This window comes from Petromyzon marinus, chromosome 54 (assembly GCF_048934315.1).
Source record: "Petromyzon marinus isolate PM22_M1 ecotype Great Lakes invasive population chromosome 54, UKy_Petmar_22M1.pri1.0, whole genome shotgun sequence".
Classification (NCBI taxonomy): domain Eukaryota; kingdom Metazoa; phylum Chordata; class Hyperoartia; order Petromyzontiformes; family Petromyzontidae; genus Petromyzon; species Petromyzon marinus.
The window spans coordinates 3,145,634-3,165,776 of NC_133720.1; the positions used below are offsets into that span (position 1 = coordinate 3,145,634).

Sequence of the window (20,143 nt, forward strand, 5' to 3'; positions counted from 1 at the left end):
CGAACTAAACTATTTTGTATTTTACCGAGGTGAAGGCCCACTGAGCTATGCAGCTGTTTTTCGGAAGCTATCTAGCTACGACACAAATGGCAGCTCAACGGAGTGGCTTAGCGTCGGCTGGAAATTCATAGCAGACAAATTACTCTCAAGTGCGTGACACTGATTCTCAATGTGGAGGGGGGTGGGAAAAACGAGAGGGCCTGGAGAAAAATCCACGCGGCCACGGGGAGAGAGACACGCACACTCCAAATATACAGCAGCAGCAGGCGTCAGGGGTCGGGATCGAAGCCACGACCTCCTGTGCATCAGGCGAGGTAGTTAACATCTCCTAGCCACCGTGATGATTATGAGAGAGAGACACGCACACTCCAAATATACAACAGCAGCAGACATCAGGGGTCGGGATCGAAGCCACGACCTCCTGTATATCAGGCGAGGTAGTTAACATCTCCTAGCCACCGTGATGATTATGAGAGAGAGAGAGAGACACGCACACTCCAAATATACAGCAGCAGCAGGCGTCAGGGGTTGGGATCGAAGCCACGACCTCCTGTATACCAGGCGAGGTAGTTAACATCTCCTAGCCACCGTGATGATTATGAGAGAGAGAGAGAGGCTAACGACAGAGTGGGCAGCCAACAGGAGGGGAAACGCGTCCCGAGGGGAAGTCCACCGCAGGCGTGGGGCGATGCCGTCAGCGCCGTGACCGGGCCCGCGGAAGGCCCTCCATCCGGTGGCGGATGGCTCGTGGCTGACCGTGACGACGACGATGATGACAATCAAGGGATCTGACAGCATCCTAAGCTTACAGCTACTTAATAATACACACACACTCACATATGTACACACATGCAAAGCACTTCTGGATTAAGTGATTTAATTATTTAATGGCTCCCGTGCACACGCTCCGGTTCTTTCCATGCCGCTGTGGCTGTGCGGTGGGCCGGGAAACAGCTAACAGAGGCAAAGGTCCCCCGTGTAGCCTTAACACGACTAGCGGGGCAAGTGCTGTCGGAGAACGACGTATAAAGGCCGACGCAGGGCTAGAAGCGTTTGTGTGGCCAGCGCCACACAACCGGCCAGCACCATGCCTGGGCCTCCTTTGTATCCCCACAGCGCTGATGTTCTACGCACTGCACCCGGTGCAGTGCACACATTTAAGGCCGAGTCAACCTAGAGGTGGTCCTAAAAAAAAACAGTTCGCATATTCGCCACCAATGCCGTTCGCGAGCGGCAACCGAACTCGGCTCGCCGGGCTCGTAGCGGCGGCGCGCTAACCGCCGTGCCACCGCTCCCCACGCGCGCACACACTCATGCACGCACGCACGCACGCTGTGTCACTGGCATTTAAAGCGGTGGGGGAAACTACGTTGCCGGCAACAAACAAATACCACCGGGCGTTTTCCATTGACAACCCAAATACCGTGTGCTTAATGCAGGCGTGAATGTTCATGATGACGATGGTGATTTGATGATAATTGGCGCGATCCCAACCCACTTATTATTACAATTAGAATGTCACCATCTCATCTAAGCTATCACAGATCAACACAGACACGGCATTATTCACACGTGGATTGTGACGGTCATTCGTCTCCCTTGACAGGAACCACGTTGGGACCACGTAGGTCGCTCGTGATCGTAAAGGGCTGGTGGCGCAGTGGTTAACGCACGGCGAGACGTACCCTGCGACTTCATTCCCGGCCACGGCTAACATCAGTGGCGAGCGATATCTGAACTGGTCCTGCCATCCCCCCCCCGCCCCCCCCCCAAACCTTCTTTCACCAAACCCATGCTGACCCGCGTGGTGAAGTATGGCCCAACAACAACAAATAAATCACCGTAACCGATACATGTGTAAGGAGGCTTTCATCCAGCAGTGGATTGGCAAACGGCTGAATGTCATTATTTCAGTTGCTCTGCGCTGTGGGGGCCAAGTGTGACTATGCAGGGTGAACGCACGCGCAGCACGGCTTATCACAAGTTAGCGGGCGCTATTTTATTTGTTTTGGCCCATAGAATTGTAACCCCTTTGTTTGTTGTAGCCGGGAAACAGCCCGGGAACACAAAGACAAAGATCTCCCGTGTAGCCTTAACAGACTGTAGGTGGCAAGTGCTGTTAGCGAGCACCTATGAAGGCCGGAACGGTACACGAGGGGGTGGGTGGCCAGCACCCACGGCCGACGGCCTTTGTCTCCCCAGTGGCGATGTTTACACACCGCACCGGGTACTCATTTGAGGCTGAGTAGACCTAGGGGAGGCCCGGGACCGGTTCAGATAATCGTCACCGGTGTTGGCCGTGAGCGAGAATCGAACCCGTGTCTCCGGGTTCATAGCGCAGCGTAGCGCTAACCGCTACACCATTGCTCCCCACCAAGAACACGGAGAATGGGGGGGGGGGGGGGGGGTACAGGCCCAAGACCAGCTCAGACAATCGTCGCAGGTATTGGCGGCCAGGAGGGGGGAATCAAACTCGGGCTGTCGGGTTCGTAGCGCAGCGAACCACCGCGTCATCGCCCCTCCAACACGCGCACGCTACATATCCCCCCCCCCCCCCCGTGTATATGAGCGTAAGCGTAACGACAATGCGCACAGCCCTTTGTGAGTTCACCGCTGCGCGTAGGCCTCGGCGTGCCATGTGGGGGGGGGGGTCACGGTGGGTTTGTTTGACCGCACCTCGCCACGCAGTGGTCAGTGCAGGCTGGTCAACGAGAGGGCAGTGTGTGCACGTGGTGGCGTTCGTCAAAGCTGCTCTAGACATCGCTCGTCAGCGGCGTTAGCCGTCGCCGGCCCGGCAGTATCAGAGCCGCTGTGTCCCTTTGCCCGCACCTCCGATGTGCACGGTCGGCTACGTACGACGCGACAGAAGTCCGACGCTCGTACGTACACAGACACGCGAACATTCACGGCGTGGCGCGCTAACTGCCACGCTCATCCACCGGAGTTGTCGGCTTTGGGTTGAACTTGCAGAAGGCTTTTGTTTGTTCGCGATGCACGTCGTTAATTTACACGCAACGTCCGTACGCGCGTGCGTGCGAGAGTGAGACGTCAGCCGTCGCAGGAGGAGGGTGCCGAGAAGCCCTCAACACGCCACGCACGCCGAAGACTGAACAGCTTCGGTCGCCACCCACAAGATTTGCATGCCGCTCCAAATCACGCGTTTGGTGTTGTTTGTAAATAAAAAAATACGAAGGGGGGTAAAGTATACGCGATGGATAGACGACACGTGCCGTGACACGCACGCAGACAAGACACAGAGTGAAGACGAAGATCCCTTTCATAGCCGTCACAGACTTTTCGTGGAAGTGCTGTTAGCAGGCACGGCGCACGATGGAGTGTTGTGGCCAGGACCACTGAGTGTACACACCGACGTACACCAGGATACTCATTGGCAGAATCGGAACCTGTCTTTATACTGGTGATATCCGATGAGCTATGAAGCTCTTTTTCAGGTCAGAACGTTAGAACAACACTTTTTTGGAACAAGTCAACCTCTCGGCGATGGCCCAGGAATGCTTCACAGTCACACCCGATCGTGAACACACCCGATCGTGAACACACGCGCACGTGAACACACGCGCACGTGTGATTGTGGGAGAATGTAGGTGAGAGAAATCGTTGAAATTACACGGAAACTCAATGCAAATGAAAAAAAACACACACGCAAACATCAAGCAAATAACCCCCCCCCAAAAAAAAAACACTCGCTATATTTTTCGTTTGTTTTCCCTTTCAATTTTAATGATGACCAAAGCAGCACAAACAGTAAAAAAATATAAAAATTAAATAAACAAAAATAATCAACATCATTATCATCATAGTCGTCGGGCCCGTAAACATTCCAACGTAACAAAAGCGCACGCTCGGGAGTGGGGGGGGGCAACATGATTTCGTACAAATATCGATTGGTGGTGGATAAATCGACTCGATATAACACACACGCAGCGTCCAGTTTACGCGCGATGGCTTTCGCTGGCTTTGTTACAATTCGCATGAACGGCGGAAGACTTCCTGAACTCTGCCATCGCAAGCAGATTTCAAACAAACTATTTTTGTTCATTCTACCAGGTTAAGGCCCCGCTGAGCTATGTAGCTCTTTAGTCAGAAGCGACCTGGCCACAAATGATAGCTTCATGCAGTGGCTTGTCAAGTGGAAATGTATAGCAGCCAAATACTCTAGAAACGCACGTTGATTCGGAAAACCGAAGGACCCGGAGATAGATCCACGCGACCGCGGGGAGAGAGACACGCAAACTACAAATACACAGGCATCGTCAGGGTCTGGATCGAACCCACGGCCTCCTGTATACCAGGCGAGGTAGTTCACATCTCGCCATCGCGAAAATCGGGTATTGGGACCTCTGATTCCCGAGGTCTCGTCGTGTAATCGATCTGCCCGTGGACACATCGTACAACTTGCATTCTTGTTTTACAATGACGCCCGCTTCTGAATACCCCTGTGCGGTCGTTAATATAAAAACGACGACAGTGTAAAACAAACCAAATATTATCGACTGTTTTAGTGCAACGTACAATATTTACAAACACATATTTTGACACTCTCATCTTCTTGGGACAAGTGAGTGGAATTTAGAAATGTAGGAAAGGATCTTTAGCCATGCATTACTGTGTTATGATTTCGATATATTTTTATATTGTTTGTATTTGTGCGGTGCTATCTTATAAATTGCATTGTAATTACACACATTTAGAGAGAGGGAGGGGAATGTCAAACTTGCGTCTAATGTGACAATTATTCCACAAATTAACATCAGTCTGCTTTTTCACGGTCGTTATTATTTAACTTGGGTTTAATGTAATGTTGGCAAGATGATATTGATGATGTGGTTTGCATCAAATTTCATATCACAAAAGTAAAGTAATATATTCCAATCCTGGTCACAGGCGAAATCAACCCATAATCCACTCCTCCTGTGTTGATAAAAATAAGTATCACTTTGTTGGCAAGTCAACGTTGGTTGTCATACAGACATGTGGGAATCTGGAATTGGCAATATGGAATTGGAAATGTGGAATTTCCACCTCACACTGTCTCAAGGCTACCAGCAAGAGTTGACGTCTTACATTAACAAAGGAGGCATTTGGAGATTTGTAAATTATTTTTTTTGACCGTCGCTCATAATTTTCCACCTAAATATGAGCCCCCAAATCCTCCAAAAAGAATTCACAGCTTGTAAAAAGTCACCGTGGTAAGGAAGCAACGGAGCGCCATGCACACATTACGCCTGATAATCATATCTTAAAGTTAATGATAATCAAGGTTATAGTGCATCAGGATTTGAGAGACACTTAATTATTGCACTTCGCTATGATTGGGCCAAATCTTAAATTGGGCTGCGTCAAGAAAAAATCCTCGGCAATGCTTAACAAAAATAACAACCACACCTATACCAAAAATACATTCTTAACATTACACCCAAAGCCAGTGGTTCATGATGTCAGGACCCATCATTGTATATTGCAATTAAACAAATATCTGGGTAAAAGTGGGGTTATAATTTCTGAAACAACTTTAAATCAAGTGGCTCGCGACCTTGTCTCTTCAACTCATTTCTCCCAGCAGAATTTGCTTTGATTAAAGTGGAGGGGGGAGAACAATAAAACAACAACAACAACGAACTGGATTTCAAATGTACAGAGTCATTGGCAAGGTGTAGCATATTGCGTGAATGCCACCGGGATGATGCTACACTATTGCAATCGTGCAATATGATAACGACGCTTGCCGCCTCTGCATTACGGAATTATCCGGATTATAAGACACACTTCCTCTATTTCAGAGTAAATTTAGTGGGGACGGAGAGGGTGCGTCTTACAATCCGGTAGCTGTGCGTGTGTGAGGCCAGATTTTGGTGTAACTTTGTTAACACCGGGCACATGTTTGGGGTAGGTCTTCTTACTCTCCGGAACGTCTAACGATCCGGAGAATACGGTGACGGATACGCTAATTAATATACTTTTTTATTTTGCTGCGAGTGTAAGCGCAGACGAAATATTGTTTTGTGAAAAGTGGTAATTCATATAAAAAACAATGTTTACACACACACACGCGAAACACACAGAGACACACACGCGCGTCAGTAGCTGATTAAAAACACTAACTCCACCACCATCCCCACCTTACATGACCAGCATGTAGGTGCAGGGACTATATAATGAGCGGCCTATGAGTGATTACAACAATTATTTTAAATATCTGCACAGGTTTGTCAAAGGTGTAGAATCTACATCACGTGTATGTATGTGCGTGTGGCGCGTTCGCTAGATGGGGCTTTTAGCGCGATTTTACCGAGTGTAGAATGCACGGGATGTGTTTTTATCGCAATAAAGTAAAACAAAACTAAGTACTGGCAGATTCTGTATTTATATCCACAAGTTGAATCGAGTGGAGCGGTGGTGCCGCGGTTAGCACACGGTGCTACGGACTCCGTGATCTAAGTTCGATTCCCCCTGCCACCACGGATAACATCAGTGGCGAGCGATTATCTGAAACCAGTCTTGCCCCGGAATCCCCCTCACCTAACCCTCCCGCAAACCCACAGTGAACAGCGTGGTGAAGTATGGTCATTCAACCCCAGCACGATCGACGCACAGCGTGAGTGGAGGCATTCATCCAAACGACGGTGGTTGACAAAATGATTCGCCGGTTATTGGAGATTGAATATCGACCGATTTTAAACTTTTAAACTCAAGTGGCACAGTTTAAAACGTGGCGCTTTCGCGGCTAATATTAAGATAATTGGTTTTCTTGAGACGGGGGGGGGGGGGGGTGGGGGAGGCGGACGGAGGGGGCGGTCGGATCTCGTTAACAAAATGTGTCCCAGCATCATCAGCCGGTTGATGCCCGATGATGTTCGCTGGAACTGTCAGCGAAAAAAAAAGTCGGATACCCAAATTGTTAACTCAACACAGTTTTGTTTTTGGCTTAGATCGCGTAAATATGTAAATATAAATGTGTCGTTTAACCCGCCGCCACTCGACACGGCCAATTAGTAAGATCATCACACCGGCGTGTTGGAGAGTGAACCCACGACATTTACAATTCGGGTACGACGATTCGCCGGTAATTACAACCAGCCTCATCAGGCGACAGCCAGAGTTGTGATAACTGAGTTAATTGGCTGTGTCGGGTGGAGGAGGGTTTACGACGCAACGATCTACTCGCGCGGCTATCTAGCCTAATAAAACATCAGCTGTGAATGGCATAGTTATACAACACTCATTCACCGTGTGAAGCTTTGCAGTTAGCCGTGTGTGTGTTATGCTGTGCGCCAGCCTTAAACTATAAATTAAACTATTTTTATTTTTAATTTTACCAGGTCAGGCCCGCTAAGCTATATAGCTATTATTATTATTATCCAGAAGCGACCTGGCCACAAATGATAGCTCAACAAAGGGGCTTATCATCGTGTGGAAATGTATAGCAGCAGCCAAATACTCTGAACGCGATTCTAAATGGGGAGGTAAAAAGCGGAGGACCCGGAGAAAAATCCACGCGACCACGGGGAGAGAGAGACAGAGACACCGCAAACTCCAAATACACAGCAGGCATCGTCAGGGTCGGGATCGAACCCAAGACCTCCTGCATACCAGGCGAGGTAGTTAACATCTCGCCAACGTGCTTGTATAATACGCGTGCTACTCCTGCGAGATCGTGTAATTTACTCGAGGACATGTGCTTTGTAAACCGCCGCCTGTCATACGTTTCTTTCCCGCTCGTGCTGTTTAACAAGAGAGTTGTTTATGCACCAAGTCACCGCGCACACTCTGTAGGCTGATGCACCAATTCTCTCTCTCACCACACAGTCTCTCTCTCTGTGTGTGTGATACGATAATTAACCCGCCAGACAGAGACGTTTGTCTGCAAGCCCACACACGCGATTCCAGTTGCACCGTTATGACACTCGCAACTACCACCACTGCCGGCACCGCCACACGCTAAACTCTCCCTTGGCAAGATCGCGAGGGATGGGGACGGCTATGGACATACCTTCATCCAGCAGTGGATTGATCATGGCTGGCCACTGCTGCTGATGATGAAACTTAAGTTGTGTACCAGACAGTGGTTATTATTATTATATTGCCACGCAGCCTTGGGGAGGACTTTCATCCAGCAGTGGAGAGCCTGAGCTGATGGTGATAATCATGAATTAGTGGTGGTAGCGATTGACAAACGTTGGATTAATGATCGTGGTGACTCTGATGATCATAATGATTACAGTAGACACTGATGGCTGAGCTGTACAGTCCTGATGATCTCTAACGGGAGTGAAACGAGTAATATGTATATATATATTATATGGCCATCTTATTGTGCTGCTACTGTTGCCTAAAATAATTTGGCCACAATGTTAGTTGGTGGTGCGCGGTTGGCTACGTACGGTGCTAAAAGCTAAAAAAAAAAGTTTCAACATTTCGTGTAGACACGCGACTGCAATTCACACGCAGCACGATCCCGCGCCCTGCTCACGAATTCATGAACGTGCCGAACGTGTAACGAGCTGGTCGGGCAGAGCTCAGCAATGCACAACGGTACTGTACGTATTACTGCTGCACTCCGATAATCGTGGTATTAATTTAAAAAATATATATATTAATATGGCAAGAAGACATGAATAGGGTGCGCTGGTTGAAGAATCGTATGTACACTTTTTTTGTTGTTATCCGTCACCAACTAATCTGGCAGTTTGGTAAACATTGCATTTCTTAAGCATTAAACAATAAAATAAAATACACACAAACGCACGTGACAAGTTCATAAAAAAAAGGTATTAAAAAAAAACCCCAGCAATTTCTAACACGATGGTGCGCGCACGCTGCTCTGTTATGAAAAGACCAAGACACACGTGGTTCACGGATACAATGCCCGGGCATCGGGCGTAGGTAGCACAGTTGTGGACACGACAAACAGGCAGGCAGGCAGACAGAGAGGTAGGGTGGTAGCTATGTGGACAGGCAGATGTGTGGATGGGTGAGCAGGTAAGTAGGCAAGCAAGCAGGTGAGCGAGTTAGGAACGCCAGGCATGTGGGTGGACGAGTGAGAAGGGATGGAGAGCGGTTAAGTGGATGGGCAAAGTAGGCGAGCGTGCAGGGAGTAATACAGCTAGGGAAGAATTTAAGCTGGCAGGTAGGTCGGCAGACAGGTAGCCGCACAGCAGGAGAGGTAGGTAGGTCGAGAAATAGGCGAATAAACCGGTGGCTATACAGGTGCGGATGTAATACGGCAGGGTAGGTAGCTAAAGATAAAAACAACAGGTAAGCAGGCAGGTAGACGGATAGACATGCGGATATAGAGGTGAGCATGCAGGTAGGCAGTTAGTAGCACGGGGCAGGCGAGCAAGCAGGTTGGTGGGTGTGTGCGGACAGGTGAAGTAACCACACAGTGGCCACCCAGGAAGCATCGGGTGTGAAGTGAGCAGCCAGGCAGGTGGGCAGGCAGGTGGGCAGGCAGTCACATCTTACCCTACCCTACCGGGGTGTGTGGGTGAGTCTCTCTCGTCCCCCTTTGTCTCTCCCTGTGTCTCTCTCTCTCTCTGTCTCTGTCTCTCACGCGTAGTATCCTGAAGGCGAGGGCGCTGGTACAGCAGCAGCAGCAGCAGCGGAGGAAGCGTCGGAAGCTTTCCCCGTCCTCTCGTCTCCTTGATACTGAGCAGCAGCGGCGGCCGGAGCTGCTGCGGAGGTGACCGCAGCTGACAGGCGCTCGCACCTCGCCTTGTACGCGTCCCTCTCCCGGGCGAGTCGAGCCAGCTCCATGCGCAGCGCGTCCACCTGGCGCTGCAGGTCGGTCTTCTCGTTCTCCAGCAGGTGGCGCTGCTGCACGCGCTTGTGGCGGCACGACTGAGCGTAGCCGCGGTTCTTGAGGGTCCGGCGCTTCTGCTTGAGTCGGAGGACCTCCTCCTTGCTGAAGCCTCTGAGCTGGCGGTTCAGCTCTCGCACGGACATGGAGACCAGCTGGTCGTCCGAGAAACGGTCGTCGACACGCAGGTGGTGGTGGTGGTGGTTGCTGCTGCTGCTGCTGCTGTGGTGGTGGTGGTTGCTGTGATGGTGGTGGTGGTGGGCAGTTAGAGGAAGGGCACCTTGCAAGTGCTGCTGTTGTTGCTGCTGCGGCTGCGGCTGCTGTTGCGGGTGATGGTGGTGGTGATGCTGTTGTTGCTGGTGGTGATGTCCTTCAGCCAGTTCGGGGCCGTGGAGATAGGGGGCCTGCTGATGGTCGCTGTGATGTTGCTGCTGCTGCTGCTGATGTTGTTGCTGCTGCTGATGGTTCGGAGGCAGGCCCCTGTAATCGAATCCCTGTAGAGGTGTCCCGTGGTGACCACTGTTGATGAGCGCCTCGACAGCATCCTCCGGCGTGAGGCTCAGAGGGTCCGCGTTGAGATGCTGATGCTGCTGCTGCTGCTGTGGTGGTTGCTGATGTTGTTGATGCTGCTGCTGCTGCTGTCCATAGCCAGGTCCCATCCAATAGAGCTCCTCCAACTGATGCGATCTGAGGCCCGTCGACGGGCTGAGACTGGGTGACGAGGGCACGGAGCTGCAAGGCGTCGAGGAGATTGAGCCAAGGCGAATGCAGCCACTTCCACCACCACCGCCGCCACCACCGCCAGCACCACCGCCAGCACCACCGCCGCAGCCCCCTCCATTCCGGGGCGGGGAGTCTGGTCCCGATAGGTCGGCGACGTTCGCCATTGGCTCCTTCTTGACTTCGAATTTCAAGAGGTCAAAGTCGTTCACGTACTGCATGGCGAGAGGGCCGCTCGGAGAACTTGAACAGCTCAGGGTCATCTCCGCTGCCATCGCTCCCCGCTGCGCTCAGCCCTCCATCGTGGCCGTGCCCCGCGTGAGTCAAGGTTTGGGTCACGTGACCGGTCACGGATGGTGGTGCCAGCACGCGGTGTTTACGGGCGATGGCCAACGCTGGTGCAGCGGCGGAATCTTTCGCCCCTTGTTCGATGGAAACTGCCCAAGGTGAGACAAAAAGTAAACAATGGCTTTGTTTTCGTTGTTGTTGAATTTACAAATCCTAAGGTGTCTCAATTCAAGGAGATACGGCGATCGAAGTTTAGTTAGAGGTTCTAAGTGTTGTTGTTGTTTTGAGTCCTGGTGGTACTGCTGCTGCTGCTGATGTTATTGTATGACTCCGCCAGGAATGTCCCTTCTAAGACTGTTTAGAACTTTTTTTTTTTAGTAAAGGAGTCTCAGCAATACGGGGTATATGAACGGGTTTATCTAAATTAACACTCTTAAAAAACTGTACATTCCACGTTTAATTTAAAATTGCGCCCATCATTAGCATTATTGCAACCACCATCACCAACGTTGATATAAAATAGCGTGAGAAAAAGTATACGTACTTTTTTACATGCTTCCACAAATGTCCCTCCTTTAAATGTGGCTCGAAAAAAAGTAACAAAAATTGTTTAAAATAAAAACAAACCCTACGTTTACTTTGAGAGACTTGCACCAACTTTCCTCGCACGCTTTCTCGTCGCTAATGCGAAGCTCGTAAGATTGTGCTTGATTTAAAAAAAAACACGAAAGCATCTATTGTTATTATGTTGTTGCTGCTGCTGGGGTGATGTGTCTTGTTGTGCACACACACACACAGAGGGGGAGAGAGAGAGAGTGAAGGGTAGCCGACAACAATAGTGCTTGCGAGTGAAGCAGTGAGGAGCGGCTCTCCCCTGCAAAGCCCTTTTATATCCGTGCTGACGTCACGACGAGAGGGTGGCTGTGAATCGACGTCTCTCTCACTCTGTGCCCTTTCTCGTCGAACGCCCGGACCAGCCAGCCGGCTAACAGCCGGGCTAACATACCAAGGCCACACGGCCAGTCGGTTTTTGCAGTCAGCGATCTTAGTCGGCGGAGCCGTGCCCGAGCCTAGCGTGACTCAACTTCAGTGGAGGGCTCTTCGTTAGTTTCGGCGGGTTGGCTTCGTCCGTTTGGAGGCTGAAGGCAGAGGCATAGCGAAGCAGCCCAGCCGAGATAGCCGGCTGGAGAGTGAATCGTTTAAACCTTTGGCTCGTCGGTCAATCGCGAGCGTCAATCGGCCAGTCGACTGGTCAGACAGCGGTGCAGTCGGTGAGCGGTTTGGACGTTCGGCGAGTCAGTCGGACGGAAGGTTGGTCGGTCAGCCAGCGCTTTTACACGCTGCGTTCAAGGAATGCAATGCAATGGCCCGTAATCCGTAGAGTATATACGTGTGTGTGATATGCAAACGGCTCTGTATTGTTACGTGGCTATTTATTTCTTTTTAATGCATTCATGCAAATGTAAACATCATCGCCGTCCGGTAAGAATGTCTATTAACGTTGAATTATAGTTTCTAAATGTTCAACAAATGTACATACATAGATAAAAAAAAAATGTTTTATATGTACTTGGATATGTATTTATCGTATTAAATGAGTGTGTTTCCAAGTGTGCATTTTCGTGGTGGTTTATGCTTCAGTATTTCGCATGTTAAGGCTGTTTGTTGTACGCGCGTGACTTAGTACAGGAATTCCCTTGCGGTCTAAAATGCTCGTACATGATGAGTACACGGGGATTTGAAACATCACGCGCGCGTCTTGTGTACGTGTGAGCGTGTGTGTAGTGGGGAGCGGTAGTGTAGCGGGTAGCGCTACGCTGCGCTACGAACCCGGCGAACCCGAGTTCGATTCCCGCTCACGGCCAACACCGGTGACGATTATCTGAACCGGTCCTGGGCATCCCCTACGTCGACTCAGCCTCAAATTAGTACCGAGTGCGATGTGTGAACATTGCTACTGGGGAGACAAAGGCGGCCGAACGTGGTGCTGGCCAACCACCCCCTCGTGTATTGTTCCGGCCTTCATAGGTGATCGCTAACAGAACTTGCCCCTACAGTATGTTAAGGCTTTACGGGGGATCTTTGTCTTTGTGTCTATACTGCATGCTCTTGTTGGGTACGTCTGGGGAGTGGTGGTACCGAACCCTGTCACGGATAACATCGGTGGCGCATATCTGGGCCTCCAGATATCGATCGACTGAGCCTTGAGTTAGTACTCGGCGTGGTCGATAACGTACCGAGCCACTGGGGAGACAAAGGCGACCGGGTGTCGTTTTTTTTTGTTATTCCTTCGGTCCCACCATCTAAACCCGCGCTGGGGCTGTCTCTCTCCTAGATCGACTCAGCCGAAAGCGACAAAGGCGGTCGGGAATGCGCGGCCACTTGGCATACCCCCCCCCACTCCCCGTGACTCGTAATAAGCGCTGCCTAACTTTCGCGTGTCCCTTGCATGCAAGCGATAGTGGGGTCATTCACTGACGGATATCTACAAACGCATTCTTTGAAACGTGTGTACGTACACACATTGCTACTGGGGAGGAAGCTGTACGTTGTTTTACGTGCATCGTGCGGACACGATGGTAATACCGTACACGCAGCGCGGCTCCTACTTTTGAAAAAAGGGGGCAATCCAAGAAGCGGTGCCAAGGTTAAAATTGCCTTCGCTTGTTGCGGAGGTTGACGGTTCGAATCAAGCGGCCGCCCTGATTAATGCCGCGGGGTCGTGTTAGCAGTAGAACAACAACAACAACAGCGACGTTAAAGATCTCGTGTCGGCATTCGTTTTGTTTTGCCGCTGTGTGGCGGCGGCGTCGTCGTCCGAATTTGGTTTAAAAAAAAAAGTGTTCCCCGCAAATGAATCCATTTGGAGTTGAGTTGAGCATCAGCCCCACCACCCAAAGCTGTGAACACTTGGCAGGACCCTCTTGAAAAGAGTCACGTGACTCAGTGTGGCTTTCCTGGGCAAACAAGCCGAAGAATGTGAGATAAAGAACCGATTAAAAGATCCCGAGCCCGATCTTTATTTAAGAGGGACGTGGAATGGTTTCAGGTGGGTTCTACCGCCCTCTGGCGAGCAAGACAATATTTACCTCCGGTTGCAAACCAGCGCTTAATTTACCATGGAATATTGAGACGGATTATGATGATGCACGCTGAGTATGATTATGATTAATAGATACGATGAACACGTATTGACCATGACGACGACGATGATGATGATGATGCATCATGATGATTGACGATTGTGATGTTCTTATATAGAGGCTGCTGCTGCTGATGATGATGCTGCTGCTGGGAAATCCAGACACTTTGCTGACAAGTAAATTCTCCTTGTTAGGAGTGCTGTATGCGGTACGGAACTCTGTATAATTATACAGTCGGCCACGGCAAATCGACTGCTGGGACGAAGGCGAACCGTCCGCGCGACCACAATCGCCCGCGCAGATTCCGTCGCTCCATCTCCCGAGTCGACGTGCCCCGTCGCATACGCTTCGACGACCTTGGGCTGCCGTTCCGTCACTTACCCTCGACCACCCTGCCACGGTTAGATATCCCTTCGAGCCGCTCCGTGCATCCTGCCAAAGTGCCCCGCGGACCGCTCTCGTGACAGCTGGGCGATTAATGCGCACTTATTAAACCTGCGTACAAAAGTTCTCTTGTTCATCCACGCGTTCCTCTTTCTCGAGATCAGTGTCATTGTGCACAGCACCATTGGTTTCATTCTGCTGCTGATGGGCGCGCTGTGCGAGCCACGTGTTGGGGGAGCGGTTGCAATAAGCGTGTATACCACGTGACTCGTCAGAAACGATTTGTGTGAATGGCACGATTATGGTATATATGTAGCGTAGTAAGCGTGATGCGCAGAGCGTTGTTAATCAACTTCTGGATGACGGAGCTCCCCCATGCTGTGGCGGTCGTAAGGGGTGGTTGGTAGGGGGGTGGGGTTTGACCATACTTCACCTCGTTCGTCAGTGCGGGTTGATGAACATGGCAGGGGGGGGGGGGAGGTGCGGGAGGACTGGTTCAGAATCGGAATCCGAATCTTATACTAGAGGAGGAATCCGATGAGCTATAAAGCTCTTTTATATTTTTTTTACAGATGTCCAGTAGGGGCGGTTCAGGACCTTGCAACAGCAATAACAAACAATACGTAAACACGATAGGGGCGCAATGTCTAGCACAGGTAAACAAATCACTCAGAAATGAAACTAAACTCTTATTTTAGCAGGTAAATCCCACTTAGCTTGGTTCAACAATATCATCCATAATAGAGGTTTGTTTTTTAGTTATATCGCTTAAATATGTGTGTCGTTAAACTCGCCACCACCCGACACAGCCAACTAGTAAGGGTTGTCACGTAAACAGAACGTGGCCATATTCTTAGCTCTTTCGGTAAAGTCACGTTGAAGGGAAACAATAAAATAAAAAAAATATATATAACAATAAAAAAAACTTCTCACGACGTTTCGACCATAACACAAACGGTCGTCATCAGGTGTTATTGTCTAAACGTCGTGAGAATTTTTTATTGTTTTATATATATTTTATTATTTTATTGTTTCCCTTCAAACGTGACTTTACCGAACGAGCTAAGAATATGAATTACTGCAGTCACGAAAGCTTTAAATCAGAACGTGGCCAATTCGTGACTAGTACAGCACTAACCGGTGTGTTGGAGAGCCAAGCCACAGCATTTACAATCTTTGTACGACGTTTCGCCAGTAATTACAACTAGCTTCATCAGTGAGTTTATTCGCTTATTTTTCAGAAGCTACCTGGCCATCACAAACGATGGCTCAACGAAGTGGCTTATCACCATGTGGACATTCGTAGCAGCCAAAATACTCTAAGTGAAACTAAACGCTTGCTGCAGACGTCACTCGCCGCTGATGTGAACCGTGGCTGGGAATCGAACATGTGATAACGCTCTCCCCTGGCAAAAATTCATAAAACCACTTTATAATGTCCTCGCTCGCAGCAAATTGCCCCGACAGTCTATTCGGCCTAGGTTAGACACCGCATTTACATACCGCCGGTTAGCACGGTTGGATACGTAGGGCGTGAAAGAAGTTCAACATACAGTGTGTGTGTGTGTATATAAAGTATGTATGCTCGCAGTTCACAATATCAGTGGTACGTGTTACCTTAACCTGTCCTGGACCTCCACCCTAGAAAGTTTCACCTTCAAATGCGTACTCGATGCGGCGTGTAATCAGCCGCACTGGAGAGACAAAGGCGGCCGGGTGCGGCATTCGCTACTCCAGCCACCGCCTTCGTGCGCCGTGCCGGCCCACGTGGGTGCTCGCGGTATGCAACGTGCCCCGATCATGCAAAGCGAAGTGCGGTGGCGCAGTGGTTAAGCGCGCCGCCCTCTGAACCCAGCGGTTCCAGAGTTTGATTCCGGACCACGGCAAGCATCGAGTGACAAGCGACGGTCTGAACCTGTCCCGTGATACCCTCACCCCAACCTCGCCCTCCCTCGGCCACCCTCGCCACCGATGCGCGCTGACCAGCGTGGTGAAGTATGGTCAAACAACCCCACCCACCCCACCCCCCAAATGACCCACACGGCATGGGGAGTATGTCGCACCAGCAGGAGTGGATGGGCAGTGTTGCGCACACCACGAGTATCGCTATGTAACGCCGCTTGTGAATCCGTTACCGGATTATAAGACGCACTGCGACCGCTTGCTCCCTGTATTTCAAAGCGAACGTCGTAGGTGCGTCTAATAATCCGATATGCGTGGTGTGGTGTGTGTGGTGTGTGGTGTGTGTGGTGTGTGTGGGGTGTGGTGTGTGTGGTGTGTGTGGTGGGTGTGTCGCCAGATTTGTAGAACTTCACTGGGACATCGGGCGGGTAAAGGTCTGGGGTGCTGTCTTACTGAGTTTGATTTGCGTGAAGCAGCATGCAGCTTGCACGTTGACGTGGGCAGTGTCGGGGCGATGGTCGCTCTGCACGTGCTGCGTGTGGTGACTTGTAGACTCGTCTGGTATATGACTTGTCTGGTATATGACTCGTCAGGTATATGACTTGTCTGGTATATGACTCGTCTGGTATATGACTCGTCTGGTATATGACTTGTCTGGTATATGACTCGTCTGGTATATGACTTGTCTGGTATATGACCTGTCTGGTATATGACTTGTCTGGTATATGACTTGTCTGGTATATGACTCGCCTGGCATATGACTCGTCTGGTATATGACTCGTCTGGTATAGGACTTGTCTGGTATATGACTCGTCTGGTATATGACTCGTCTGGTATATGACTCGTCTGGTAAATGACTCGTCTGGTATATGACTCGTCTGGTATATGACTTGTCTGGTATATGACTCGTCTGGTATATGACTTGTCTGGTATATGACCTGTCTGGTATATGACTTGTCTGGTATATGACTTGTCTGGTATATGACTCGCCTGGCATATGACTCGTCTGGTATATGACTCGTCTGGTATAGGACTTGTCTGGTATATGACTCGTCTGGTATATGACTCGTCTGGTATATGACTCGTCTGGTAAATGACTCGTCTGGTATATGACTCGTCTGGTATATGACTTGTCTGGTATATGACTCGTCTGGTATATGACTCGTCTGGTATATGACTCGTCTGGTATATGACTCGTCTGGTATGTGACTCGTCAGGTATATGACTCGTCTGGTATATGACTTGTCTGGTATATGACTCGTCTGGTATATGACTCGTCTGGTATATGACTCGTCTGGTATATGACTCGTCTGGTATATGACTTGTCTGGTATATGACTTGTCTGGTATATGACTCGTCTGGTATATGACTCGTCTGGTATATGACTCGTCTGGTATATAACTCGTCTGGTATATGACTTGTCTGGTATATGACTTGTCTGGTATATGACTCGTCTGGTATATGACTCGTCTGGCATATGACTCGTCTGGTATATGACCTGTCTGGTATATGACTCGTCTGGTATATGACTCGTCTGGAATATGACTTGTCTGGCATATGACCTGTCTGGTATATGACTCGTCTGGTATATGACTTGTCTGGTATATGACTCGTCTGGTATATGACTTGTCTGGTATATGACTCGTCTGGTATATGACTTGTCTGGTATATGACTCGTCTGGTATATGACTCGTCTGGTATATGACCTGTCTGGTATATGACTCGTCTGGTATATGACCTGTCTGGTATATGACTCGTCTGGTATATGACCTGTCTGGTATATGACTCATCTGGTATATGACTCGTCAGGTATATGACTTGTCTGGTATATGACTTGTCTGGTATATGACTTGTCTGGTATATGACCTGTCTGGTTTATGACTTGTCTGGTATATGACTCGTCTGGCATATGACTCGTCTGGTATATAACTCGTATGGTATATGACTCATCTGGTATATGACTTGTCTGTTATATGACTCGTCTGGTATATGACCTGTCTGGTATATGACTCGTCTGGCATATGACTCATCTGGTATATGACTTGTCTGTTATATGACTCGTCTGGTATATGACTCGTCTGGCATATGACTCATCTGGTATATGACTTGTCTGGTATATGACCTGTCTGGTATATGACTTGTCTGGTATATGACTTGTCTAGTATATGACTCGTCTGGTATATGACTCGTCTGGCATATGACTCGTCTGGTATATGACTCGTCTGGTATATGACTTGTCTGGTATATGACCTGTCTGGTATATGACTCGTCTGGCATATGACTCGTCTGGCATATGACCTGTCTGGTATATGACTCGTCTGGCATATGACTCGTCTGGCATATGACTCATCTGGTATATGACTTGTCTGGTATATGACTTGTCTGGTATATGACCTGTCTGGTATATGACTCGTCTGGTATATGACTTGTCTGGTATATGACTCGTCTGGTATATGACTCGTCTGGTATATGACTTGTCTGGTATATGACTCGTCTGGTATATGACTTGTCTGGTATATGACCTGTCTGGTATATGACTTGTCTGGTATATGACTTGTCTGGTATATGACTCGCCTGGCATATGACTCGTCTGGTATATGACTCGTCTGGTATAGGACTTGTCTGGTATATGACTCGTCTGGTATATGACTCGTCTGGTATATGACTCGTCTGGTAAATGACTCGTCTGGTATATGACTCGTCTGGTATATGACTTGTCTGGTATATGACTCGTCTGGTATATGACTCGTCTGGTATATGACTCGTCTGGTATATGACTCGTCTGGTATGTGACTCGTCAGGTATATGACTCGTCTGGTATATGACTTGTCTGGTATATGACTCGTCTGGTATATGACTCGTCTGGTATATGACTCGTCTGGTATATGACTCGTCTGGTATATGACTTGTCTGGTATATGACTTGTCTGGTATATGACTCGTCTGGTATATGACTCGTCTGGTATATGACTCGTCTGGTATATAACTCGTCTGGTATATGACTTGTCTGGTATATGACTTGTCTGGTATATGACTCGTCTGGTATATGACTCGTCTGGCATATGACTCGTCTGGTATATGACCTGTCTGGTATATGACTCGTCTGGTATATGACTCGTCTGGAATATGACTTGTCTGGCATATGACCTGTCTGGTATATGACTCGTCTGGTATATGACTTGTCTGGTATATGACTCGTCTGGTATATGACTTGTCTGGTATATGACTCGTCTGGTATATGACTTGTCTGGTATATGACTCGTCTGGTATATGACTCGTCTGGTATATGACCTGTCTGGTATATGACTCGTCTGGTATATGACCTGTCTGGTATATGACTCGTCTGGTATATGACCTGTCTGGTATATGACTCATCTGGTATATGACTCGTCAGGTATATGACTTGTCTGGTATATGACTTGTCTGGTATATGACTTGTCTGGTATATGACCTGTCTGGTTTATGACTTGTCTGGTATATGACTCGTCTGGCATATGACTCGTCTGGTATATAACTCGTATGGTATATGACTCATCTGGTATATGACTTGTCTGTTATATGACTCGTCTGGTATATGACCTGTCTGGTATATGACTCGTCTGGCATATGACTCATCTGGTATATGACTTGTCTGTTATATGACTCGTCTGGTATATGACTCGTCTGGCATATGACTCATCTGGTATATGACTTGTCTGGTATATGACCTGTCTGGTATATGACTTGTCTGGTATATGACTTGTCTAGTATATGACTCGTCTGGTATATGACTCGTCTGGCATATGACTCGTCTGGTATATGACTCGTCTGGTATATGACTTGTCTGGTATATGACCTGTCTGGTATATGACTCGTCTGGCATATGACTCGTCTGGCATATGACCTGTCTG

At 49.0% G+C, this 20,143-nt stretch overlaps 1 protein-coding gene across 2 annotated transcripts in view; it reads right to left on the reverse strand.

The window, feature by feature from the left end:
• Nucleotides 1-11,729, reverse strand: part of LOC116954108 (transcription factor MafB) — a 73,013-nt gene extending 61,284 nt beyond the window's left edge. Inside the window, exons 1-2 of one of the 2 annotated variants that reach the window (XM_032974552.2) lie at nt 11,370-11,729; nt 3,455-10,974 (exon numbers count right to left, since the gene is read on the reverse strand). In XM_032974552.2, coding sequence (XP_032830443.2) covers nt 9,568-10,812 — 1,245 coding nt within the window. In that variant the 5' untranslated portion in view covers nt 10,813-10,974; nt 11,370-11,729 and the 3' untranslated portion in view covers nt 3,455-9,567. Of the gene's footprint in view, nt 1-3,454 lie in introns of those variants that run through there. The other variant, XR_012929605.1, reaches the window with a different exon arrangement.
• Between the last annotated feature and the right edge of the window lie 8,414 nt (nt 11,730-20,143).